This window comes from Diospyros lotus, chromosome 5, assembly GCF_014633365.1.
Source record: "Diospyros lotus cultivar Yz01 chromosome 5, ASM1463336v1, whole genome shotgun sequence".
Taxonomy (NCBI): Eukaryota; Viridiplantae; Streptophyta; class Magnoliopsida; order Ericales; family Ebenaceae; genus Diospyros; species Diospyros lotus.
In genome coordinates, this window is record NC_068342.1 from 13,721,043 (window position 1) to 13,748,089 (window position 27,047).

The 27,047-nt window shown below is 36.1% G+C and overlaps 1 protein-coding gene across 1 annotated transcript in view; it reads right to left on the bottom strand.

The window, feature by feature from the left end:
* LOC127802691 (ATP-dependent DNA helicase 2 subunit KU80) overlaps nucleotides 1-19,682 on the bottom strand; it is a 39,097-nt gene extending 19,415 nt beyond the window's left edge. The window contains exons 1-4 of the mRNA XM_052338649.1: nucleotides 19,530-19,682; nucleotides 18,272-18,364; nucleotides 1,008-1,059; nucleotides 25-156 (exon numbers count right to left, since the gene is read on the bottom strand). Of these exons, the coding sequence (XP_052194609.1) occupies nucleotides 25-156; nucleotides 1,008-1,059; nucleotides 18,272-18,364; nucleotides 19,530-19,544 (292 nt within the window). The 5' untranslated portion in view covers nucleotides 19,545-19,682. The remainder of the gene's footprint in view (nucleotides 1-24; nucleotides 157-1,007; nucleotides 1,060-18,271; nucleotides 18,365-19,529) is intronic.
* Nucleotides 19,683-27,047: the final 7,365 nt, after the last annotated feature.

Below are 27,047 nucleotides of genomic sequence, written 5' to 3' on the forward strand. Positions count from 1 at the left end.
ACAATCAATGACAGTAGTGGATACAATCACCAGCAATTGTTCCTTGAGGAAGATGCTGTAAAGCTTCAATAATATCCCCATCAACAACTTTGATATGCCGCAGCACAACCACATGTTCATATCCACCAACTTCCTTTGTCAGCTCATTGTTAGTATCTGAGATTTTCAAGAGCATTTCACTCAACATTGTTTCTTAAATAATTATTCAAAAGGAAAGTAGATTTTTTCAGTCCGTTGAAATTGCACAACTCTGAATAACCTCGGCATTATTCAACTGAATAAACAAAACAGATCAGAATCGAAGCACTGCAATATCAATAATCAAAAGGTCACAATTTGCATCGCACAAATATTCAAGATTTTCCCTTTCCATATGCTTTGGTGAGAGAAAAGGAAAAACTAAGTCAAGACCATGAAAAACACGTGTAAACTAAGTCATGCCTGCAATGGGGAAAACCTTGATTCTTGCTTTTCTAACTTTTAGTCTCTCCTACAAAACCATGACCAAGGGATGATTTTGAGCTTGCAGAAAGAAGGGATCCAAGAAATGAAAATAAAATTCCCATTTTGGTTTTAACGGTTGAAAATGAGAAGAAAATAAAATGAAAGACAATCAAGAGAGTCATTCTTTCCTCAGCCCTCCCTTTGTTTTTATTTTCCATTCCACATCTAAACAACTGTTATTCTATAATTTTTCTCTCTTCCCTTTGGAATCAAACAAAAGGAAACTCATTTTCCTTTCATTTTCTTTGCAAAACTGAATCAAAAGAAAAAAAAATACTTCCCATATTTCTCTCCACTTCTTTTCTCTTTCTCTCTCACAAGTTCCAAACAGAGATAAAAATAATAACAGAGGACAGCACTACATTTCCTGCAATACATGTAACTAACACTCCCAAAGACAATTTAAGAAAAAAGGATTTTGAAGCATCACAAGTGATGATCATTAAACCTAACAAAAATAATGCTGCAGCAACACATAAAAGGACTGAAGATTGCAGGAGTACCTTCAGTTCCAAATAAAACAATTCCAACCTCATCATTTTTGCTATAAATTATCTGCACACATTGTAGAGAGAAGAGAGTCAGAACAAATTTACCAAGAGAAGAAATTCACAAGTTACTAATACTCATAAACAGTGGAGGAGCCATGTTTATTTTATTTTATTTTATTTTTTCCCGGGGGAGGGGGGGAATTGCACTCCCTCAATTTTATAAAAATAATATATAAAAAAATTTGGCAATTTTATAAAAATAATGTATAATATTTTAAAATATTTAAGTGCATAAAAAATAAAGGTAAAAGGAATACCTGATAATTTTGTATAATTTTTGAAGAATAAGAAAACGAAAAGGTAACTACTGTAACTCCAAAATTAGGTTGGCCATAACAATTAATGGGATTCATTTATTCTTTTGTTTTTGCCACAATCATTACTTTCAAGATTCAACCAAAGAAAACAAAATGCAAAGTGTAAACCCTAAACTAGTTTTCTTCTTCTTTTCAATGGGATTTAGGAACAACCATCAACAGAGAGGTTGCTATTATTGAATATGTTAGAAATCAACAAGTGGATTATTCCTTCCTATGGTGGATTCTTTCCTATTACCAAGTGTATCATATCTTGCTGATTTCTTGCTGCTTATTGTTCTGATTTATTTCCTTTGTTTCCTTTTATCTCATTGTATTTTACCTTTGTAGGATCTTTCCTTTACATGTTTCCTAAGTAAGTTTAGGAAACTTTCTCTTTAGGAAGTTGCTTATTCAGATTGATAGGCATGTATATATGTTGTGATGTACGATTGAAGTGAAATAAGATTGGATTATTTATGTTCTTCCTTTCAGCATGGTATCAAAGCCTTAGGTTCTATACTCAGTCCAATCGTTTTTTCCCCATTACTTGAAATCAAAACTTTCTTTGCTTCCAGTTCTTCCTTTCTAGGTTATTTGAAACCGAAACCTCCTTTATTCCAATTTTTCTCATAACTTAGAGCCATGATTGAAACCATTGAATCTAGAAGTACCAACGAGGTTCCTTTCTCGAGTAGTTCTAATAGTGGTGGAGTCACCGATGGAGAGTTACAAAATTTACAAGCTACATATCGATTGAATGGTAAGAATTACCTCAAGTGGTCCCAGTTAATTAGGACGTTCCTTAAAGGCAAGGGAAAGTTAAGCCACTTGCTCGGAACTAGGCCAAAGGAGAGTGATCCGACATATATCTCATGGGATGAGGAGGATTCACCGATAATGTCCTAACTCTAGAATTCAATGATTCCAAAAATTAGCGACACAATGATGTTTCTTTCAACTACTAAGGAGATCTAGGAAGCTGTGAAGATCACCTATTCTATGATAAATGATGCTGCTCAAATTTATGAAATTAGAACTAAAGTGGAAGCCACTAAACAAGGGACTTGATCTATAACCGAGTATGCAAATTTATTGCAAACCCTGTGGCAAGAGTTGGATCACTATCAGTGCATCCAAATGAAGTGTAGTGAGGATGTTACCATTCAAGAGAAGTTTGTGGAAAAGAAAAGAACTTATGACTTCCTTGCAGACCTTAATGCAGAGTATGACGCAGTGAGGGTCCAAATCCTTAGTAAGTCTGAGTTGCCTTTGTTAAATGAGGTAATTTCAATAGTTAGGGTTGAGGAAGGCAAAAGAGGAGTAATGTTGAAGGTACATCCTATGGAGAACTCAGCCTTGTTGACTCTAAAAGGCTTTGGTCAGGAGAGATTGGCAAGGGTGGAAAGAAAGACTTCAAATCTAGCTAAAACCACACACAAGGATAACCTATGGTGTACCTACTGCAAGAAACCCAGGCATGCGATTGATAAATGCAGTAAACATCATGATAAGCCAGCTAAAGGAGGGCAATCAAAGGGGTAAGCTTATGCAGCAAACAGCCAACTAAGTGCAGATGGTGAGGCTGCAGATCAGGCTGATCCAGTGGAACTGAATAAGGAGGAAATAGAGAAGCTAAGGAGCTTGTTGGGATCTCTTGAAAAAGGACCAGGTGCAAGCACAAGTTCATCTAATTTAGCCTTCCTCATTTAATTTACATGCCTCAGACATAGCCCTTGAACATTCTTGGATCCTTGACTCCAGGGCAACCGACCATATGACACCCTCTTCTACCAAATTTTTATCCTATAAACCATGTCCTAATACCAATAAAATTGTGTTAGCTAATGGATCCTTAACAACTATGGTAGGCCAAGGGGATATTCTCATTGACAGCAACCTAACCCTAAGAGATGTCTTACATGTCCTTAAGCTCTACACAAATCTACTTTCTATTCAAAAGCTAACCCATGATGCCAATTGTCATGCCATCTTCTATCCTTCCTTTTGTGAATTTCAAGAAAAGGAATCGAGGAAGATGATTGGGTGTGCTAGGGTAAAGGGTGGTCTCTATCATCTTGAAGATCTTAGTGGTCAAATTAAGAGGGGGCATTGTTTTCCTATATCACTTTTAGCTAAACCTAATAAAGATGTTCTTTGGCTTCACCATTTTTGTTTAGGGCATCCATCTTTTAAAGTTCTCCAGGTTATGTATCCCTCTTTGTTCAAGGGATTAGATGCTAGGAACTTTCAATGTGATGTGTATGAATTTGCTAAACACAAAAGGGTTTAATTTCCTCTCAATAATAATAAGAGTTCTCATCCCTTTGACTTAATCCATAGTGACATACGGGGTCCCTCTCCAGTCCCAAATTTATCTGGAGCTAAGTGGTTTGTATTGTTTGTTGATGACTACACACGGATAAATTGGATTTATCTTTTAAAGTCCAAATCATAAGTGTGCATAATCTTTCCCAATTTTTGTTATATGATTAAGACTCAATTTAGAGTTGAAACCAAGAGGGTAAGGACAGATAATGCTAAAGATTTCTTCAATCAAACTTTGTTAGGTTTCTTTCAACAAAAGGGTATAATTCATGAGTCTTTATGTGTCTATACCCCTCAATAAAATGGGTAGTTGAGAGGAAAAATGAGCATTTCCTAGCTGTTACCAAGGCCTTGCTATTCCACAATAATATCCCTACACATTATTGGGGGAGAAGCAGTCTTGATAATAGCTTATCTTATTACTAGACTTCCCTCTAGAAGTCTCAATTTCAACAGTCCAATTCAGCTTCTTTTTAAAACTTCTCTAGAATTAAGGCCCTCCAATGGAATCAATCCTAAAATGTTTGGTTGTGTAGTTTTTGTTCATAACCACTCACCTCATAGAAGTAAGCTAGATCCTAGAGCCTTTAAGTGTATCTTTGTTGGGTATTCCGCCACCCAAAAAGGATATAAATGTTTTCATCCTCCATCCAAACGTTTCTTTGTCTCAGCTGATGTTAGTTTTGTGGAAGAAAATCCATATTTTAGTAATTCTTACCCTAAGGGGGAGACTGAATTCCTAGAAGAATCGAATAGGGAAGTGTTTCTTCCTACTCTCTATGAACCTCCCTCAAATAATTCTTCATCTCAACCAAAAGATATATCAAAGGATTATCTAAATGTGATACACAGGAAAACACTCCAGCCTTATTCTAGTCCACTAAAGGTGTATTCAAGAAGAAAGGCTATGGTTCATAACCCTATGCAGGCTGAATCATCCAAATCAAATCCAAACCCCTGTAACATCAATTTTGCACCTGTTTCATCCCCTGTTCAACCTATATTGTCCCTTAACCTAGTTGCATCCAAACTTGACTCAATTCCTTATACTAAAATTGGACCTAAGCCTAACGACTTGGATGTTCCTATTGCCCTCAAGAAGGGAACCCAAACCTACACAAAACACCCTATCCATTTGTTCATGACCTACTCTCACTTATCTCCTACCCATAGAACTTTCTTAACCAACCTTAATTCCATCTCCATACCAAAAACCTTGTCTAAAGCATTAAATAATGAGAGTTGGAAGGATGTCATGATGGTTGAGATGGCAGTCCTTGAAAAGAACCAAACTTGGGAGTTGGTTAAATTACCAAAGGGGAAGCAGCTTGTAGGATGTAAGTGGGTGTTTACAGTGAAGTGCAAATCTAATGGAACTCTAGAAAGGCAAGGCCAAGCTAGTGGCTAAGGGGTATACCCAAACCTATGGGGTAGACTACCTATACACTTTTGCTCTAGTACAAAGATGAAGACTGTCCGAGTGTTACTGTCATTGGCAGTTATGTATGATTGGCTATTATATCAATTTGAGGTAAAAAATGAGTTTTTGCATGGGGAATTAAAAGAAGAGATTTATATGGAAATTCTACCTGGATTTAAGTTACAAACAAGAGAGGAGAATGTTGTATGCAAGCTAAAGAAGGCTCTTTATGGGCTGAAACAGTCCCCTAGAGCCTAGTTTGGGAGGTTTGCCAAAATTATGCTTGGATTAGGCTACAAGCAAAGTCAGGGTGACCATACCTTGTTTGTTCATCATTCAGTTTCAGAAAGGATAACAACACTTTTGGTGTATGTTGATGACATTATAGTTACCGGGGATGACAAAGAAGGAATGGAGCATTTAAGGGGATGTTTGGTAAGAGAGTTTACGATCAAGGAGTTTGGGAAGTTGAATACTTTTTGGGCATTGAAATGGCTCAATCTAAGGAAGGAATATTCATTTCCCAACATAAATATGAGTTGGATCTTTTGACTGAAACAGGCATGCTTGGCAGCAGGGCAGTTGAGACACCTATTGAACCAAACCATAGAATTGGGGTTGATTCTGAAGCAGGGGCAGTGGATAAGGGTTCATATCAACGGCTAGTAAGGAGACTTAATTATTTGTCTCTGTTAGGACCCCCACTATTCATACCTATCATAGGCATAAAAGGAGGGGGGGAATCAGGGGAAAAATCAAGAGTAGCCAAGGAAATGAAATTGACTCAGGGGAAAAAGAGTCCAAAGTGGGTTAGGGGAAGAGTATTCATTCGCGTGGCTGTAACAGAATGAAGAGAAGGTATAAAAGGTTAGGGGAAAGGAGAGAGAGGGGGGTAGGAAAATTCAAGACAACAGTTGTGGAGAGAGAGAAGGCCCTTTCGAATAGGCTGATTGGTTGTTTTTTTGCTTATACACATTCTAGCAATTGTTGTAATCCTAGTAAACACTGATTTTCTACTGTTCTAGTATTAAACTCAATCCAAAAGAGTGAGTTTCTATCAATCTAGTATCAGAGCATTGCTCCATGCGGATATCCGTTCCTGAGAGAGTGGGGGAGCTGGAGGGAAGACTAGAGACTTATCAACAACAGATAGAAGGACGAATGGAGGGATTGCAAGTCGGGTTGGATTCCATGAGAAATGAATTCCAAAGGATGCAAAACATAAAGAAGAACATGACGATGATGTTGGACCAATTCAACTTACTAATAGAGAAGTGGGAAGCGCAGGAGAAGCATAGGAAGGGAAAATGAGGTGAGAACGTACCCATGGATTCCTCTTTTATAGTGGACGAGACGTCAGTGCTAGGAGAAAAGGCGAGGGACGAAGGCGGTGTGACCAAGGGCTTCAGAAGAATGGAGGTGAGAAGTCGACGCTTGGAGATGCCCATATTTGAGGGAGACGACCCTGATGGTTGGGTCTGTAGGGCAGAGCGTTACTTCGCAATGTACCAATTGACTGATGCAGAGAAACTGGATTCAACAGTGCTCTGTTTTGAAGGGGCTGCTCTCCCTTGGTTTTAATGGGAGCAACGGCGACGAAGTGTGAGGAGTTGGGAGGAGCTCAAGGTGATGCTGGTAAGTCGCTTCCGATCAACTCAAGAAGGCACCGTGGAGGAGAGGTTCCTCGTGCTTAGGCAGTCGGGGTGCATCAAGGACTATCGCCTCTGTTTTGAGTCTCTAGCCTTGCCGCTTGAAGAGCTGCCTTAAGCATTTCTAGAGGGTCATTTTATAAATGGCATGAGGTTGAATATTCGGGCGAAGATGAGGGTACTACGGCCAACCGAACTGGAACAGATGATGGAGATGGCCTAACATATTGAGGAGAGGAATCAAGTCGTTCGTGGAGGTTATTTTGGATCAAGCCTAACTCGAGTGCCACCCCAACAACAAACCCCCAACTGGCGGTGATTCAACCCCCTCCGCCCGCACCACCGAAGTCAGCAACACCTAACCCTGCTTCCTCACATCGGCCACCAGCCGTTGGTAAGTGGAGCAACCCTCCTTTTAAATGGTTGAGTGAGAGTGAGTTGCAAGCCAAACAGGCGAAAGGTCTGTGTTTTGGTTGCGATGAGAAGTACTCGGTGGAGCACAAGTGCAAGAATAGAGAGCTTCAGGTGATGGTTATCTATGAGGAGGAAAGGGAAGAGGGAGAAGAAGAAACAAAAGAGGCTAAAACAGGGGAGAATTCACGGGAAACAAAAGACAGTCAAAATGGGGGAAGTGGAGATATCCCTAAATTCTGTAGTGGGGTTAACACCTCCACAGACCATGAAGATCAAGGGAGAAACAGGTGGCCAAGAAGTGGTGATCTTAATCGATAGTGGGGCTTCCCAAAACTTCATAGCTACTAAACTGGTGCAGAAGCTGGGGCTACTTCGGACTCAAACAAGAGGTTATGGAGTGATCATGGGGTCAGGCATGGCTGTTCAAAGGGCTGGAGTGTGTAAGGGGGTTACTCTAATGCTGCAAAATGTTGAGGTAGTCAAGGATTTCCTACTATTAGTGCTGGGAAGCTCAAATGTAATTCTCAGAATGAAGTGGTTAGCCATGCTTGGGGAGACCCAAGTAGATTAGGGCTCATTAGTTATGAAGTTTAGATTGGGGGGTATGACGGTAACACTACATGGGGACCCCAGCCTCAGCAAAATATTGTAACCTTGAAGTCGATGATGAAAGCGTTCCGAGAAAATGGAGGAGTGCTGTTGAAGTTGGGGAGTTTGATAATTGAGAACAAAATGGCGAAAAAGGCAGTTCCTAGGGATTTGCAAGAGCTGCTGGAAGAAATTAAGGAGGTGTTTGAGGAGCCGTGTGGGCTGCCCCCCTGCACCAAAGGAGGGATCACATGATTACGTTGCAATCCAAAGTCCCTCCGATAAGCGTACGACCTTACCATTACCCCCATCTCTAGAAAAATGAGATTGAGAAGCTGGTTCGAAAAATGTTGGCAGCAGGTCTTATCAGGTCAAGTATCAGCCCATTTTCCAACCCTGTGTTGCTAGTCAAGAAGAAGGACAATGGCTGGAGATTCCATGTGGACTATAGGGCTTTAAACAAGGTAACAATTCCCAATAAATTTCCATTTCCTGTCATTAAAGAGTTATTGGACAAATTACATGGGGTTGTTGTTTTTTCTAAGCTAGACTTGAAATCGAGATATCATTAGATACGAATCACACCTAATAACATCCCGAAGACTACTTTTCACACCCATGAGGGTTATTATGAATTTTTAGTCATGCCATTTGGATTAACAAATGCACCTGCCACTTTTCAATCCCTGATGAATGAGATTTCTAAGGAGCACTTGAGACGATTCGTTTTGGTGTTTTTTTTATGACATTTTGATCTATAGTAAGAATATGGGTGAACACAAGGAACATCTAAGGTGTGTATTAAGGGTCCTAACCGCTCACCAGTTGTATGCTAATGCCAAGAAGTGTAAGTTCGAGTAGCAGGTGATTGAATATTTAGGGCACGTCATCTCCCAAGGTGTGGCTGCCAATAGTGCTAAAGTTCAAGCAGTGTTGGAATGGCCCAACCCCAAGTCATTGCGAGAACTCCGAGGATTTTTGGGCCTTACGAGGTATTATCGAAAGTTCATAAGGAATTACGACAAGCTTGCATGGCCATTGATGGATCACCTCTAGAAGGATAATTTCTCTTGGGATGAGGACAGAGCAGGCTTTCCAATCTCTTAAAAGGGCGATGACAGAACTGCCGGTGTTGGCTTTACCAGACTTTTCGAAGGAATTCATTGTGGAGACAAACGCGTCGGGGCATGGATTAGGGGCAGTCCTGATGCAGGAGCAGCGATCTATCGCTTTCTTCAGTCACGCCCTAAATCCCAATGGTCAAAACAAGTCGGTGTATGAGAGGGAGTTGATGGCGATAGTCTAAGCTATGAGGAAGTGGAGACATTATTTATTGGGGAGAAGGTTCGTTATAAGAACAGATTAGCAAAGCCTAAAATTCTTGATGGAACAGCAGGTAGTCAGTCCGAAGTGCCAAAAGTGGGTTGTGAAACTGATGGGCTACGACTTTGAGATTCAATATCGCCCAGGGTTGGAGAATCGAGCTGCGAATGCCCTCTCTCGCCTCCATTCACCTATCATGCTTATGACCCTCATCATTCCCCGAGTATTGCAGTTGGACCAACTCAAAAAGGAGGTTGAGGAAGATGAGACACTTCAAGAAATTATTAGGGAAGTGCTGGAAGATCCCACTAATAGACCCGAGTTTGCATGGGTGGATGGACAGTTGTTGTACAAGGGGAAATTGTATCTTCCTAAGGGCTCCACTCTCATTCCTCTGATGTTAAAGGAAGGACACGATGGACAAATTGGGGGCCACTTCGGGTTTCTCAAGACCTATAAGAGGATATCAGCCAATGTGTATTAGACAATGATGAAGCGGGACATTCAGCGATATGTTAGACATTGCCCTGTGTGCCAACAAAATAAATATGTGGTGCTATCGCCGGAGGGTTGCTGCAGCCACTTCTAGTCTCTCGTTAAATTTGGGAAGATGTATCCGTGGATTTCATCAAAGGGTTGCCCAAATCAGTGGGGAGGGATTCTATCTTGGTGGCGGTGGATTGACTCAGTAAATACGAACATTTTATTGCTCTAAGGCACCCATTTATAGCAACCAGCATAGCAAGGGTCTTTGTGAAAGAGATTGTTCGGCTACATGGAGTTCCAAACTCGATTGTTTCCGACAAAGATATAATATTTGTCAGCCATTTTTGGGAAGAACTATTCAAGTTGCAAGGCACTCAGTTGAACGGAAGCACCTCATACCACCCTCAGTCCGATGGTCAAACTGAGGTCCTCAATCGCACTTTGGAGATGTACCCCTGATGTTTTTCCTCCTCTAAACCCAAGGCGTGGTGGAATTGGCTTCCTTGGACAGAATATTGGTATGATAACTGTTATCATATCTCCTCGAAACTAACTTCGTTTCAGATAGTCTATGGGCGTGAACCTCCCCTGTTGCTACGTTATGAGAAGAGGACCACGGCGGTTTCAATAATCGAGCAACAGTTGCTGGAGCGGGATGCAATTTTGGAGGAGCTGCAGGCCTAATTGCGGCGAGTGTAGGCAAGAATGAAGGATATAGCAGATAAAAGGCGACGAGACATGTATTTTGAGGTTGACGAATTGGTTTATGTGAAAATCTGCCCCTACAGATAGAAGACGTTAGCTGCTAGGGTGAACGAGAAACTGTCACCGAAATTTTATGGGCTCTTTGCCGTGGAAAAAAAGATCAGGAAGGTGGCATACATGCTATCCCTACACCTTCTTGCACAATCCACCCTGTATTCCATGTCTCCCAGCTTCGCAAGACGGAAGGAGCAATGCAAGAGACAACAGAAATTCCAGACCAGCTCACTGTCGAGCTAGAGATGAAAGTGGAGCCGGAATTTCTATTGGGAGTAAGGCCGGGCACAGGGAAGAATTTGAGAAACCTTGATGTTCTAATCCAATGGAAGGACTTGCCACTTCTAGAGGCAACTTAGGAGCCCTACCATCAGATACAACAACAATTCCCTAAATTCCATCTTGAGGACAAGGTGTGTCTCTTGGGCGGGGGTAATGTTAGGACCCCCGTTATTCATACCTATCAGAGGCGTAAAAGGTGGGGGGGGAGGGGGGGAATCAAGGGGAAAATCAAGGGTAGCCAAGGAAATGAAATTGACTCAAGGGCAAAAGAGTCCAAAGTTGGTTAGGGGAAGAATATTCATTCGCATGGCTGCAACGGAATAAAGAGAAGGTATAAAAGGCGAGAGGAAAGAAGAGAGAGAGGGATAGGAAAATTCTGGACAACAGTCGTGGGGAGAGAAATGGCCCTCTCGAATAGGCAAATTGGTTGTTTTTTTGCTTATACACATTCTAGCAATTGTTGTAATCTTTGTAAACACTAATTTTCTACTATTCTAGTATTGAATTCAATCCAAAAGAGTGAGTTTCTATCAATCTCACACTAGGCCAAACATAGCCTATGTTGTGAGTGTGGCTAGCCAATTTATGCATGATCCTAGAGAAAGCCATCTCAAGGCTATACACCGAATTCTTCACTACCTTAAGGGGTCTCCAGGTAAGGGTGTTATGTTTAAAAGGGGCAGTAACTTGTCTTTAGAAACATTCATAGATGTTGATTATGCTGGGTCACTTATGGATAGGAGATCCACCTCAGGCTATTATACCTTCTTGGGTGGAAACCTTATTACTTGGAGGGGCAAAAAACAAAGTGTGGTGGCAAGATTGAGTGCTGAAGCTAAGTTCAGATCTATGGCCTTAGGTATTTGTGAACTTCTTTGGCTGAAAATTATCCTAACAAATTTGAAAATTCAATGGGAAGTACCTATGAGACTTTATTGTGACAACAAGTTTGCCATAAGTATCGCCCATAACCCAATCCAACATGATAGGACTAAGCATGTTGAGGTTGATAGGCATTTCACCAAGAAAAAGCTTGAGAGTGGACCGATCTACACCCCTTTTGTTCCTACTAGAGGGCAACTGGTAGATGTTCTCACTAAAGGCTTACCGGGTCCAATTTTCTACAAGATATTGAGCAAAATGGGAATGCATGATATACACTTACCATCTTGAGGGGGAGTGTTAGAAATCAATGAGTGGATTATTCCTTCCTATGGTGGATTCTTTCATATTACCATGTGTATTGTATGTTGCTGATTACTTGCTGCTTATTGTTCAGATTTATTTCCTTTTATCTCATTGTATTTTACGTTTTTAGGATCTTTCCTTTACTGTACATACTTCCTAAGTTGGTTTAGGAAATTCTCTCTCTTTAGGAAGCTGCCTATTCAAATTGATAGGCATGTATATATCTTGTGCTCTACAATTGAAGTGAAATAAGATTGGATTATTTATGTTCTTCCTTTCAACAGAATAAAAAGAAGGGGGGGAAAAAGACTAAGAGAAGTGATTGAAGAAAAAAGGACGTTATAGTTAAATTTGATTTTTGGGATAAATAATATTATAACTCTTTGTGTTAGTAATTAATTGATAGTCTATGAATTACATGTTAGGATTTGCATTAGTTAAGCATTCTAACCTCAGGAGAGGGCTTTAGAATACAGTTGGGAATAATTTTGTTTGTTTATATTTTATGTGTTTAAAATGTAACAGTAACTAACCCTTTAAGGGTTAATACCGGTAGCCCTTATTATTCCTTTTTTATTGCATTTTAATCCTTATTTGTAACCGCCTCTATCTCTTATAAATAGAGGTGGATAGGTTCTCGGAGGGCATTCAACATTCATTCTTCTGTTTTTTATCTTACATGGGCTCTAGAGAATTAAGAGAGAGCAAAGGCTCGGTCCTTGTATTCTCGAGAGGTAAGGCTATTGTTCATAGCTAGCAGTGTGAGAGGGAGTGTTGTATTCTTGATCGCTTTCTAGTGGATTCTGTCAAAAGCTTCGACAGTCTGGATGTAGAGCATTTTATGCCTGAACTAGGATAAGTTCTTGCCTCTTTACTTTTATGTTATTGTTTTGATTTACTCTAATATCTGTTATTTTATTTTTGTTTCCTATCGAGTGAGATTTGGCTATGAGAGAGTGGGGTTTCTTGTGTGATAATCGATCCTAGATTCATCAATTTGTTATCAGAGCGTAGGATCACACACAATCACTTTCAAGATTCATCCAAGAACCCTTAGAACAATCTTAGAAACCTAAGAAAAATGGCTTTGTTCAAATCTGCATCTAGATACAATATAGAAAAGTTTAATGGCTCAAATGATTTTTCTTTATGGAAAATAAAGATGCAGGCACTCCTCAGTAATCTTGGATTAAAGGAGGCACCAAAAGAGGAATCAAGGGATAAAGAGAAAGTAAGGGATGGGGCTAAGACTCTATCGACAGAACAGAGAACGAATATAGAGGAGAAAGCTTTTAATACTTTGATTCTCAATTTAGGAGATAAGGTATTAAGGGAAGTATCTAAGATGACTACAGCCTTAGAAATATGGAAAAAATTGGATAGTCTCTATCTAACAAAAAACTTTATCAAGTCAGTTATATCTAAAGACAAATTTTTTTATATTTAGGATGAAAGAAAATTAAAAGTTGCAAGATCATATAGATGAGTTCAATAAACTCTGCCTAGATTTAGAAAACATCAATGTAAAGTATGATGATGAAGATAAGGCATTAGTTTTATTGCACTCTTTACCTCGGTCATATGAGCACTTTGTTGATATTTTACAACATGGCAAGGATAAATTGTCTTTAGAAGATGTAATAGGAGCTCTCAATTCAAAAGACTTAAGGTATAATCAAGAAGAAAACTCCTCCAGTGGTGATGTTCTGACTGCTAGATCTTGGAGTTTTAAAAAGGATTCCAAAGGGAAAAGTAAATCTAGATCTAAGTCAAGAAATGGGAGGAATCCTGTTAAATGTTACCATTGCCAAGAAGAAGGGCATTTTAAGAGAAACTGTCCAAAGAGGAAGAAAGATTTCAAGGAGAAGAATGCCTCGGATGGTGAAGCATCAATGTGTGAGTTTGGGTATGATGGTTCAGATGCACTAACAGTGTGCGAAAACTCAGTGAAGGAAATATGGATTATGGATTCCAATTGTTCCTTCCACATAACACCCAATAGACACTGGTTTGTAAATTACCAAGCCACTAATGGGGGCAAGGTCCTTCTAGGAAATGACCATGAGTGTAAAGTCTTTGGAATAGGAGATGTAAGGCTTAAGATGCATGACAATACCTATAGGACCCTTTAAGCTGTAAGACACATCCCGGAATTAAAAAGAAAATCTCTCTTGGTGAATTAACTAGAAATGGCTATAGTTTTAAGGGAGAGGGAGATACACTTAAGGTATCCAAAGGATCCCTAGTGTGTATGAAGGGAAGCCAACAGAATGGGATATATGTTCTGCAAGCTGCTAGGTTAAATGGGGAAGCAACAATGGCAGGTGATAAGGCAGCCACAATATCAAGATTGTGGCACCTTAGGATGGCTCATATAAGTGAGCTTGACCTTAAAGAATTAGCCAAACAAGGGATGTTAAAAGGAAACCAAGTGGCAGGTTTAGATAAGTGTGAATTATGTATATATGGGAAGGCCACTAAGGTAAAATTTAATAAAATGGCTATACACTCATCTAAGGGACCCCTAGATTATATCCATAGCGATTTATGGGGACCTGCCCAGACTGTCACTTGTGGTGGAGCTAGGTATTTTTTGTCCATAATTGATGATTTCTCAAGGATGGTATGGATTTATGTTTTGAAAACAAAAGAACATACTTTTGAGGCATTCAAGACATGGAAAACCATGATAGAGAATCAAAGGGGAAGAAAGATAAAGACCATTAGGACTGACAATGGTCTTGAATTCTGCAACAAAGAGTTCACGGACCTATGTAAAGACAGTGGGATAATCCAGCATTTGACTGCCCCATGAAACCCTAGACAAAATGGCCTTGCTGAAATGATGAATAGGACACTCCTAGAGAGAGTTAGGTGTATGCTATTTCATGCAAACCTATCAAAGGCATTTTAGGGGGAAACTGTGAACACTACAGCCTACGTCCTAAATAGGTCTCCATCAGTAGCTATTGAGTTTAAGACCCCTTATGAAAAATGGAAAGGACATAAACCTAGCCTAAAACACCTAAGAGTATTCGGGTGTATTGCATATGCCCATGTAAAATAAGGAAAGCTGGAACCTAGGGCACAAAAATGTATTTTTATAGGATATCCAACTGGGGTAAAAGGGTATAAGCTATGGAGTGTAGAACCTGAAAACCAAAGGATCATAGTTACAAGGGATGTCATTTTTAATGAGAAATCTGTAGCTAAGGGACTACATGATAATGGTAGTAAGTAGCCGACATCTACAATCGAAAATGTAGACATAGAATGGCAGAAAAATATACCTAGTGCAGAAACATCTGGCTCTCAAAGCTAGGAGTTGGATCATCAGGTAGATTTAGAGGAGCCCATAGCTGACCAAAACTTTGACCCTCATGTAGAAAGAAAGGAGGGATTGGATGCAGAAGATGAACTTGACCAGCATAGGTATAATGTTGCTCGAGGCAGGCAGGAAAGACAATCCAAACCTCCTAAGAGATATGGTTTTTCAAACCTGGTTTCCTATGCATTTACAAGTGCATCAGAGGTAGTAGGGGAGGAACCCCTAACTTATGAGGAAGCTATAGTCTCAAAGGACTCAAGTAAGTGGATTCAAGCTATGAAATCAGAAATTAACTCATTAAGAAAGAATGAGACTTGGACCTTAGTTCAAAGACCTAAAGGACAAAGAATAGTGGGTTATAAATGGCTCTATAAGATAAAAGAAAGAGCTGGGAAAGATTCTAAGCCTAGATATGAAGCTAGGATGATTGCAAGAGGATTCACACAGGTCGCAGGAGTTGATTATAATGAGGTTTTTTCCCCTGTGGTTAGGCACACCTCAATTAGAATACTCCTTGCAATAACACCCCACATGGATCTAGTGCTGGAACAAATGGATGTTACAACTACGTTTTTACATGGAGAATTAGAATTTAGAGGAAAAGATTCTCATGGAGAAGCCTAAGGGGTTCGAGTCTAAAGGAAAAGTAGAGCAAGTGTGTCTTCTTAAGAAATCCCTATATGGACTAAAACAATCCCCACGCCAATGGTATAAAAGATTTGACACTTTTATGATTAAACATGGGTTTGTTAGGAGTTCATATGATTGTTGTGTATACTTTAAGAAAGTATCAAACAACATATCCTTGCACCTCTTATTGTATGTTGACGATATGTTGATTGCAAGTCAATCAAGGGAGGAAATCCAACAGTTAAAGCTTGGACTTAAAGTCAGCATTTGAAATGAAATACTTAGGAGAAGCAAGTAAGATATTGGGAATCGAAATTAAGAGGGATAAACAGATAAGAACCCTAGGACTGTCACAAGAAAATTATCCAAGGAAATTAATACAAAGATTTAAAATGGCCGAGGCAAAAGCTATTAGCACACCATTTGCCCAGCATTTCAAGCTATCAGCAAGTCAATCTCCCATAAATGAGGAAGATAAGGCATAAATGAGAGATGTACCATACTCTAGTGCGATAGGAAGTTTGACGTACAGCATGGTCTATACTCGGCCAGATCTTGCACATGCCATGAGTGTGCTTAGCCGATTTATGGCAAACCCAGGAAAAGCTCATTGAAGTGCAATTAGGTGGATGTTCAAGTACCTAAGAGAATCATTAGGCACTGGTTTGATTTATGGTGGAGCAAAAAAGGGAATAGAAGCTAAAATCCTAGGATACTCCGATGCAGACTATGCAGCAGATCAAGATAGGAGAAAATCAACTACAGGCTATGTCTTTAAGATTTGGGATGCCACAATGAGTTGGAAAGCAAGTTTACAACATGTTGTAGCCTTATCAACCACTAAGGCAGAATATATTGCCATAACAGAGGCAACAAAAGAGGTTATGTGGTTAAAAGGGCTTCTAGGAGAATTGCTAGGGAGGGAGGTAGATACAACCCTAAAGTGTGATAGCCAAAGTGCAATTCACCTAGCAAGAAATCAGGCACACCATGAACGCACAAAACACATTGATGTGCGTCTGCATTTTATCAAGGAGATTCTTAACAAAAAGGAGCTAAAGCTAGAAAAAGTGGCAGGAGAAGAAAATGCAGCGAACATGTTCACTAAGGCCTGTTCCAGCAGCCAAGATGAAGCACTGCATGAAGCTACTCAACATAGCTTGAAGAAGTCTAAGCAATCAAGCTTAGAAGGAAGCCGAAAGATGGAAGAAAAGAAGTAGAAGCATAACCTAGAAGACTGAAGATTGAAGGCTCAACTATGCAAATGGTGGAGAAATTGTTAGGATTTGCATTAGTTAAGCATTCTAATCTCGGGAGAGGGCTTTAGAATACAATTGGGAATAATTTTGTTTGTTTATATTTTATGTGTTTAAAATGTAACAGTAAATAACCCTTGAAAGGTTAATACCAGTAGACCTTATTATTCCTTTTTTATTGCATTTTAATCCTTATTTGTAATCGCCTCTATCTCTTATAAATAGAGACGGATAAGTTCTCGGGAAGGCATTCAACATTCATTCTTCTGTTTTTTTATCTTGCACAGGCTCTAGAGAATTGAGAGAGAGCAAAGGCTCGATCCTTGTCTTCTCAAGAGGTAAGGCTATTGTTCATAGCCAAGAGTGTGTGAGAGGGAGTGTTGTATTCTTGATCGCTTTCTAGTGGATTCTGTAAAAGGCTTCGACAGTTAGGATGTAGGGCATTTTATGCCTGAACCAGGATAAGTTCTTGCCTCTTTACTTTTTTGTTATTGTTTAGATTTACTCTAATATCTGTTATTCTATTTTTGTTTCCTATCGAGTGAGATTTGGCTATGAGAGAGTGGGGTTTCTTGTGTGATAATCGGTCCTAGATCCAACATTACATTTATATTGAAGCTAAATTTATCTTTTAATGGGCTATACTTTTGAACAAGTTTCTTAAGAGGAAAACAAAACATTAAATCAACAGTCATCTTGCCAAGAATCTAATAGCCAAGATGTGGACCATATTTTGCAAAAAAATACTGAACTGAGAAAAATTTAGAAGATCTTCCTGCAGATCCCAAATTAAGGATTAAAATTTTAGATTATCATCCAAAATACGCAGAGCATACTTGCAAAATGTTCCTTGACAAGCTCAGAATTATAATTTTCCACACAAAAAAAAAAAATTGAAAAAGATTCTTGAACAGCTCATAGTTTAATGAGTTTGGCAATTTGTAAAATGTATCTATTTACTGTGAAATGTTAGTAATGAACTTGTTCTTATTACCTTCTATTTTTTATTTTAGCCACTCAATTAAATGTATGTGTGCTAAATACTCTACTAAAAAAAATTGCCCCTATTGAGCCTGGGTCCTAGATCTGCTACTGCTCGTAAATCCATAAAAGTAGATCTAGCTGTTAACTCCTAAAAGTTTGAGAGCATAATAAAACTGTATACATGAACAGAAAACTTTGACAACAGACTGGAAACCACCAGTTCATTATCAATCTGAAAGAACAGAAGAAAAAATGCCGGAACAAATGGGAATATAAATGACACACCTTCTTCTGCACTAGCATGAAGCAAAGCTTCTCAATCTCTTGCAAAATATGATGCATTGATGGACCAACATCAAGTAACAGCACCAATGCTTCCTATAAAATAAAGCAATATTATCTCTTTAATAATAGATAAATGGAGTCACCTTCATTGATCAAGTAGCTATTTCCCTAGTACTATTCCAGAAATGTGCCTAAATGTCACCCCTTGCATAATTGTAAGCTAAAGGACCCCTCCAGTTTTCCTTCCTTGGCAATCCCTATGAACATCTTTCTATTATGAAGAGTCACGAATTGAACAACTTAAACTAACACCCAGAAGAACATACAAGCAATAAATTATACATATTTTCTTCAAACATATCCAGCCTTAATCCCACTATGCTGGGTTAACTACATGGATTCTAGCTTCCTAATCATCCCTATAACTGTATCTTCTGTAAGGCCACATATTCTTCAAAAGAAAATAAAAGTATTTGCATGACAAAATACACACATCAGTTGTATATATATGTTTAACCTCTGATTACATATGCTCCATACCCTAGATACAGAGCAAAACACGGATGATTACTCCAGATAAATTGGAAACTGGGGAAGGGGAAGAGACACCCAGGTTCATTGCAGTTCCAGATCATCATTTTTACAGCAAACTAAATAGACTTCTGACAGGAACTGCAAGCAATAACAATGTTTTCCTCTACCATAGCCTAAACTCATTTATTTGGGACTTCTTGTTCTATTTTATTTTCTGTTCTCAGCAGTTTCTAGAGTATGTAATTCAAAGCCCAGTTGGCCATCCTCATCCCTACCCTCCGCAATCAAATTTGGAATGGAAATAACCGATTCCCACGTGGTACTGTGCAAAATTTAACAATTAGAGCTAACAGATAAACACCGTCAAATCAAATAAAAATGGAAGCAAAGCACCCTCGAAGCGCAAGCCTTAACAAGAAGAGACCCAAAAACAATTGATGCACTCTGGGTTACACCATCAACGGAAAGAACAGCTAAAACCCTAAACCCTAGAAAGGCCATGACAAGACTGGCCGCAGCTCCACGTTCACAGAGACACATAGATTCAGAAAAGCAATCTCTACAAAATGTTATTGAGAAACCGAAAGGGCGGGCGAAATTCAACATGAATTAACGAATAATTTTGGATACAGAATCATTAACGATCTGATCCAGGCAAACTGAATTAATTGTAGGTCTAAAGAACAGAACAACAAACAAAAGTAAGAACGAATCAAGTTAGAACCTTATTTCGAGCCATTTCACAGAGCGAACGAGCAGACAATTGAGAAGGGAAATGAGTGGATTCCCGAAGAAGTCTTGAGAGAGAGAGAGAGAGAGTGTGTGTGTGCCTGGGAGTGGGCGCGCGAGCGCGTATATATAGGTATTATTCAAAAGGAAATAGACAATGCTAGCAAATGGTCCCTTCCCGCCGGACGTGGAAAATCCTGCTTGCATATAAAAATAATGAAATATTTTACATCGATTTATCTTTTTTTCTTTCGAATTTGTTAATTTTTGTGATAAGTTTATTTTATTTTTATTTCTTCCCGAAAACTAGTCAAAATAGTTATAAAACAATATTCCAAAATCCAACATCTATTTTTTATGTAACTTTCTTTATATATGCTTTAATTAGGTTAGAAATCCTTCAAATCTATGGGTATATGTACTTCTTTTTTATTTGTTTGTCAAAATTAAATCTCATATAATAAAATTATTATTATTTTTTATTTCACATGTATTTTTTTCAAGTACATATTCTTTATTTTTTGCTTGGTAAAATCACATTTTCTTTATTTTTCAACCAACATAGTTTGATCCAATGATGCCTCTATTGTTATTTTTTTATTTTTATAAGGTTTGGAATTATTTTTGTTAAAATCACCTATTTATTTATATATTTTCTATTAATTTATTTAGTTCTAACATTAGATAAAGAAGAAACATTTTTCAACCCTTTTGAATAAGGTGGTTCTCTTGAACCATATGCTTTGTCTTATAAAAGAAAAATTCATATTTTAATAAAAATTATATTTTATAAAAAATTATCAGTACGAGATGTTCATGAGATTTGATAAAAAGAGTAATTATTCTTGTGTTTTAAAAAAATAATACATATCTCTCCTTCTCCATCATTCATTTTGAAAAGAAGTGTATGAGTGTACTCCCAATGTTGTGGGATTCATATGAATGTGTATTTTAAAATTTTCATCTCATGAAAAATTAATGGAATCGATACATAAACCATATGCATATTTAGATATTTAAGCAATGCATTATTACATCACGTGTAATAAACTAAATGGTTCAGTACATATTTGGTTAAAAATTCTCAAGCTGTGGAGGATTTAGTCAATCCATACCAAGCTAGTCTTCCAAAACCAACTTGAAATCTCCATCAAGTGCTAGCTTGAAGACCTCGACCAACACTTGTTAGTTTTCTTTTGATTTTTAAAGCATGTTCAACACTTGAGCAAAATCTGCGGGTAGGATGCTCAAAGAAGAAGAAAAGAAGTAGCAAGAAGAAGAAAGCAACTCAAGTAAGATAGCAAAATGCAAAACAACTTAATCTTTTATTTCTTTCTTTTAATCCTTTCTCATCAGCTAAATCAAAATAGCCAATACAAGTGCAACACCTCCCCACAACATGCCTTTGGATGGGTGACAACTGGAAGCAAGCGAGTGGCAAAACCAATTTTTCTTGGAGCTTCCACACACAATCTGACAAACAGAACCAGTCAACTATTTGTGTCGAGCAGTTGACAATTTTTTCAATTTTTGGAAAAATTGACGACCAATTGCAAAAAACAGTTGACAATTTTGCTTACATGTTGCATGGTCATTTATATAATGCATGTGATCCATTAACACTTAACGAACCTCATCATTAACTCATAATGACTTTACAAAACCATCATTAACAATTAATGGCGTTGAGAACATTACAAGTGACATAGATCCGATTTTATATGCTTCGCTTTTTTATTGTGACTTTCTAGACTAACTGCTAAATAGCAATCAGACACCATCAAACATCTTTGATGCCAATCAAACATTTTGACGTATCTTAAGAATATCTCCATCTTTTTAAGACATTAATTTGGTGTTCTTGAGTGACGTCTAACAATATATTAAGATAATCTAAGTGACAATGAAGTCTATTCATTGTGAACCTGTTATAATTGATGATTATCATATAATTTAATAATGTCCCGCTGAGCGAAAATTATGAAATAATAAACTCAAAAATTCAATAACTATGTGATTAACCTTAATTAGTGAGATTGGATGACACATCATAAAACTCTTTTATGATCATTCATGCCTTGGCCAATAACTTTTATAACACTAACACAAGACTGCACATGATGTTCAATTCATCATAATGAAGGTAATGGATCTTATCAACATACAGTTGTCTCCATATACCAATAATACAAGACCACACAATGAACATTATTACCTCATTATTGAATGAATCCGCTCATTAGCAAATCTCATACGCCAATAAACAAGATAACTATGTTGCTTCAAATCAAATGATTAGTTAGACAATCACAACTTGATAACAAAATTATTATCCACTTTGTTATGTGATTTGTTATCAGTGTTTCGTTCAATGCGTTGTTCAACTAACAACTACTCATGAGTTTACTATAAGCATCACATGTTTTGTGGTATGTGACTCACCACCATTTATCATTAGTATCACATACTAATCAAAATAGTAAACTTACGTGTTAGTTCATAATTGATTAATAAAAGTCCCTATTTAAAAAATCTAAGGATTATGAACATTTAGGAAATCATGTCTCTAAAGAATCTAGTCAACATTTTCTTAACAATTTAAGAATGAGATCTTTAACGAAAAATCTAGAGATTCATTCATACAAGAATTGGAGAGTAATGAATGAAGATAAACTTACCATTAATTATATATAAAGTGTTTTATGCCCAATAAATGTCATCTAAATCTAGTAAAATGACATATCACTAACACTCAAGAGCGGGGTGAATTAGGTATTTCAAAATTTTTCGAATTTGATACAGATTTTGTACAAAAATTGTTTTAGATTTCTTTATACTTTTGAAAACAATGTTGTGAATATAGATTGAAGATACTTAAACTTTTATGACTTTAAAATCAATTCTGGAAATGTAAGATAGATATGAAAATCAAATGAAAAAAAATATGCAAAACACAATGCACACGAGATTTATAGTGGTTTGGTATAACTCAGACTATTATACAACCTTGCTCCTCGCCAAGGATTTTTAACAGCCTACTACAATAGTTTTTCAAAGGCTCTGCTATATCCTTTACAATAGCTTTTACCAGGCTTAGATAAAACCTTTACAATAACTTTTATAAGGTTTAGTTACAACATTTATAGTAATTTAAGATAGAAAAATATTGAACAAAAGCTCATAGAAAGTATAGCTCTCAAAAAGAATGAGCAAAAGCTCATAGAGCAAATAACCCACAAAAGAAATATGAATGAAAGATCAAGGAGGATTTAATAATACATACATAAAGTATAAAGGACAAGTAATAAAAAGCTCTTCACTCTATAGTTGTAGACTCGAAGATAGATGAATAAATTGGCTTTTATCTCAACTCTTTCTTTTCTTTCTCATTCTCTCCAAGTCAATTCATTTTTTTTTTTTTTAGAATAGGTAACCTTAACCTCGTGTATGTCATGTATATTTATAGTCTTGGCTTCTTCAATGCACTTATTGAATTGTCCAGAGGATAAAGACTTGTAACCTATAAGATAACTTTATTTCTTTCCATTCAAACAGTTAGAATATGTCCTTGAGGTTCAAACATAGTTAATTTTTACGAAAGATTGTTCATACATCATTTAATGAAAATTTGTTTGTCTAAAATTGAAAATTGTGCCCATTTAATACTATTTGCAACGGGTAGAATTTTGAATTTTAGCACAACATTAGTCAAGTAAAACTGATGTTACTTGAGTAAACTTTAGAGTTAGTAGATTAAGCTTGGACTTTACTCGACTGCTAAAAAATGTTACTTAATTAAGCTTGTCAGCTGTATTAGTTATTACTTGACTAAAATATTTGCTACTTAACTAAATAATAATGTTACTTGATTAAAACAATATCTTAGTCGATTAACATTTTAACTGCTTGTAAGTTTGAAATTGTTACTCGATTAACCACTTTTGATACTCAGTTATATAAGGTTTAATATTGCTCGATTATATATAGAATTGTCTTAGTCAATTATATATGAATACAAGTATAGAGACTTGTCATTTTGTCATAGATTTATTACTCGATTAAAGAATATAGTGTTGGTAGTGTATGCCCTACTACTGGATTTGAATGACATCTAGTGGCCTTGTAATAAATGTATTTCTTGTATTTTTGTATATTTTAATAAAAGATAAGTTTATCTTTATTTTTAAATTCTCCTATTATTATATAAATGAATCCCTAGATCTTCTTGACAAAGCACGATTGAGTTTAGAATTGTGTATAGATTCTTAAACTTGGAAATGTAAGTAAGCTTAGTTTTTTTTATTTGCTATTGTTGCATTTTGGATTGAGGATTTAGATGTGGACATAACAAAGAATTTGAATGTAATGAATGATTCCAAATATATGTTTTGTGTTTTGATATAGAATTTATTTTCTTTGCTCAAGGACAAGCAATAATTTAAGTTTGAGAATATTTGATATGTGAATTTATTCACACATTTATTGGTTAAAATTAAGTAGTATTTTTAGTATTTTATATATGTTTTATCTAGAATTATCTAGTATTTTGAGTTTCTTTTTCTTTTACATCTATTTAATTTTTAGTACTTCTTGATATTTTACAGGAATACTACTATAATACTATAGGAATACTACTTAGTGTTTGGGTTAAAAAATAAAAATAAAATAAAAAATATAAAATTAATACTATAATATAAATAAAAAATAAATATTATAGATAATTAATATTATAATGTAATTAATAGTATATTAAATATTATTTATATATATTATATATTATTATACTAAATAAAGTGGCATGTGAACGTGGAGTAGGGTAGCATATGCATGTATATATATTATAATATATGAGAGGGATGGTTGAGATTGGAAGCTGGGCGGCGGACATAGGAGAAATTGAGAAGGAATGAAGTAGGAGATTTGGCAGAGAAGCAATTAACAGAAGTAGCAAGCGGCACAACACAAGTATCATTCATGCATGGAAGAAGAAGCGCAGCAGTACGTAGATCTAGCACTCAGATTTGTTGCAGATTGGACAGGAAACTTCTTATTCTTTCGCTCTCTCTATTTTATCTCTTATCATAATCTCTAATAAATTAAAGTGTTTCTAGACTTGCTATGAACTGATTTTAATTTTCTAGGACTTTAATGTAGTCTAGCTTTGAAAGCACAATTGAAATTTTTATGTGAATTTAATATTTTATTTTTTCATGATTAGGTGTTTTTTTTCTTTTATTCTTAATGCTTGCAATTTTTTGATCAATTATTGCTTGATATACTAAATCATACTTGTACCAAGAGAGTGCGATTTTGTTCACCCCTTTAACGAGGGTGAACATAACCCCACTATTTTGGAGGTTAAAAATAATAGAGGAGCACTCGTACCAAAAGGTAACTTATGATTTAGAGTTTTAAAATCAAAGTCACTTTATTCGTTATAAAGAATCTCTTAGGGTGCGTTCATTTTGCTTTTCAATTTTCAGTTTTGAGTTTTGAATTCATTTTTAATTTTCTGTTTTGGTACTCTATTTTTAGAAAATTGAAAACGCATTCTTTTTGTCATTTTGAAAAACTATTTTTCAAAATAGAAAATTAGAAAATGCGTTCTCTTTGAAATTTTAAAAATATTTTTTTAATGATATTTTATTCAATAAATTTGATTATTAAGTAAATTATAAATATTTAATGTTAATATATTATTAAAAATATATATACATTTTAAAGTTAATAAATTTTATAATATTTTTTCCCATTATAATAATAAAATATAAATAAATATATTTTGAGTTTTGAGTTTTGAGTTTGTTTTGGATGAAAATACTCAAAACAACTTTTTGTTGTTTTGAGTTTTCTTTACAATTTTTTTTTTATTTTCAAAAATGTATTTTTAAAAACAGTAAAGAGAAAGCGTTTTCATTATTTTAGAAAATTGAAAACTAAAAATGACTTGAAAATAGTAAAGAGAACGCAACCTTAACTTTTGCTCAACTAATAGTATTTCATCCTAAAACTCTAAATCATAAATTACTCTTGGTATAAGTATAATTTAATATATCAAGCAATAATTGGCTAAAAAATGCAAGCATTAAGAATAAAGAAAAAAAAAAAAACACCCAATCATGAAAAATAATATATTAAGTTCACATGAAAATTTCAATTGTGTTTTCAAAGCTAGGCTACATCAAAACTTTAGAAAATTAAAATCAGTTTATGATAAGTCTGAAAATACACTTTAATTTATTGAAGATCATGATAAGAGATAAAATAGAGAGAGTGAAAAAATAAGAAGTTACCTGCCCAGATCTGTAACAAATGTAGGTGCTAGATCTGTTGCTGCGCTTCTTCTTCCATGCATGAATGCTCCATACGCCGCTTGGTACTTCTGTTAATTGCTTCTCTGCCAAATCCCCTACTTCATTTTCTCATCAATTTCTTCTCTCTTCGCCGCCCAGCTTCCATTCTCACATATTCCTCTCATATATTATAATATATATACATGCATATGCTGTCCTACTCCACGTTCACACGCCACTTTATTTAGTATAATAATATATAATATATATAAATAATATTTAATATACTATTAATTATATTATAATATTAATTATCTATAATATTTATTTTTTATTTATATTATAGTATTAATTTTATAATTTTTTTCTTTTATTTTTATTTTTTATTTTTTTAACCCTAACACCAAGTAGTATTTACGTAAAATAACAAGAAATATTAAAAATTAAATATATGTAAAGAAAACTCAAAAAACTAGATAATTCTAGGTAAAATACATATAATTAAAATACTAAAAACACTACTTAATTATGACTAATAAATGTGTCAATAAATTTTCACATCACTTCTGTTTGATAATCTTATTCTCAAAATATTAAGACTGTGTGACATGATTTTCAAATAATAGGACTTTTTAAAAGATTAATGGTCCTTAGATTCTTCATATGGAGACTTTGATTAATCGAGTATGGACTAGCACGTAGTTTACTACCCTTGATCAGTATGAGTTACTGATAGTAAGAAATGGCGTGTCACATACTATATGACATGAGAATATCTCTAATAAACTCGTGTATTGTTGTTGAAAAACAATGCACCCAATGCGACGCCTATGACTGACCACATGGTATAGTAGATAATGGAAATGTCATCAAGTTTCGATAGTATAATTGATCCTTAGACTGAACTGACATGGTTGTCTTATGTATTGGTATGCGAAATTTTCTAATGTGCCGAACCATTCAATTATGAGGTGGAGAGATTCATTTATGTGGTTCTGTATTGCTGGTGCATGGAGGTAGGTGTTTAAGAAGATGATCTGTCACCATCGTCGTTACTGATGGGGTGAATGTCTTATATAGTCTATTGTTAATGTGACATGATAGTTCTTGACCAGGGTATATTGAATATCAAGAAATGCGTTTCATGAGGTGTCGTATAGTCACTCTAGTAAGATCAGACACATAGTGATTGAATTTGTGAGTTTATCACTCCATGACTC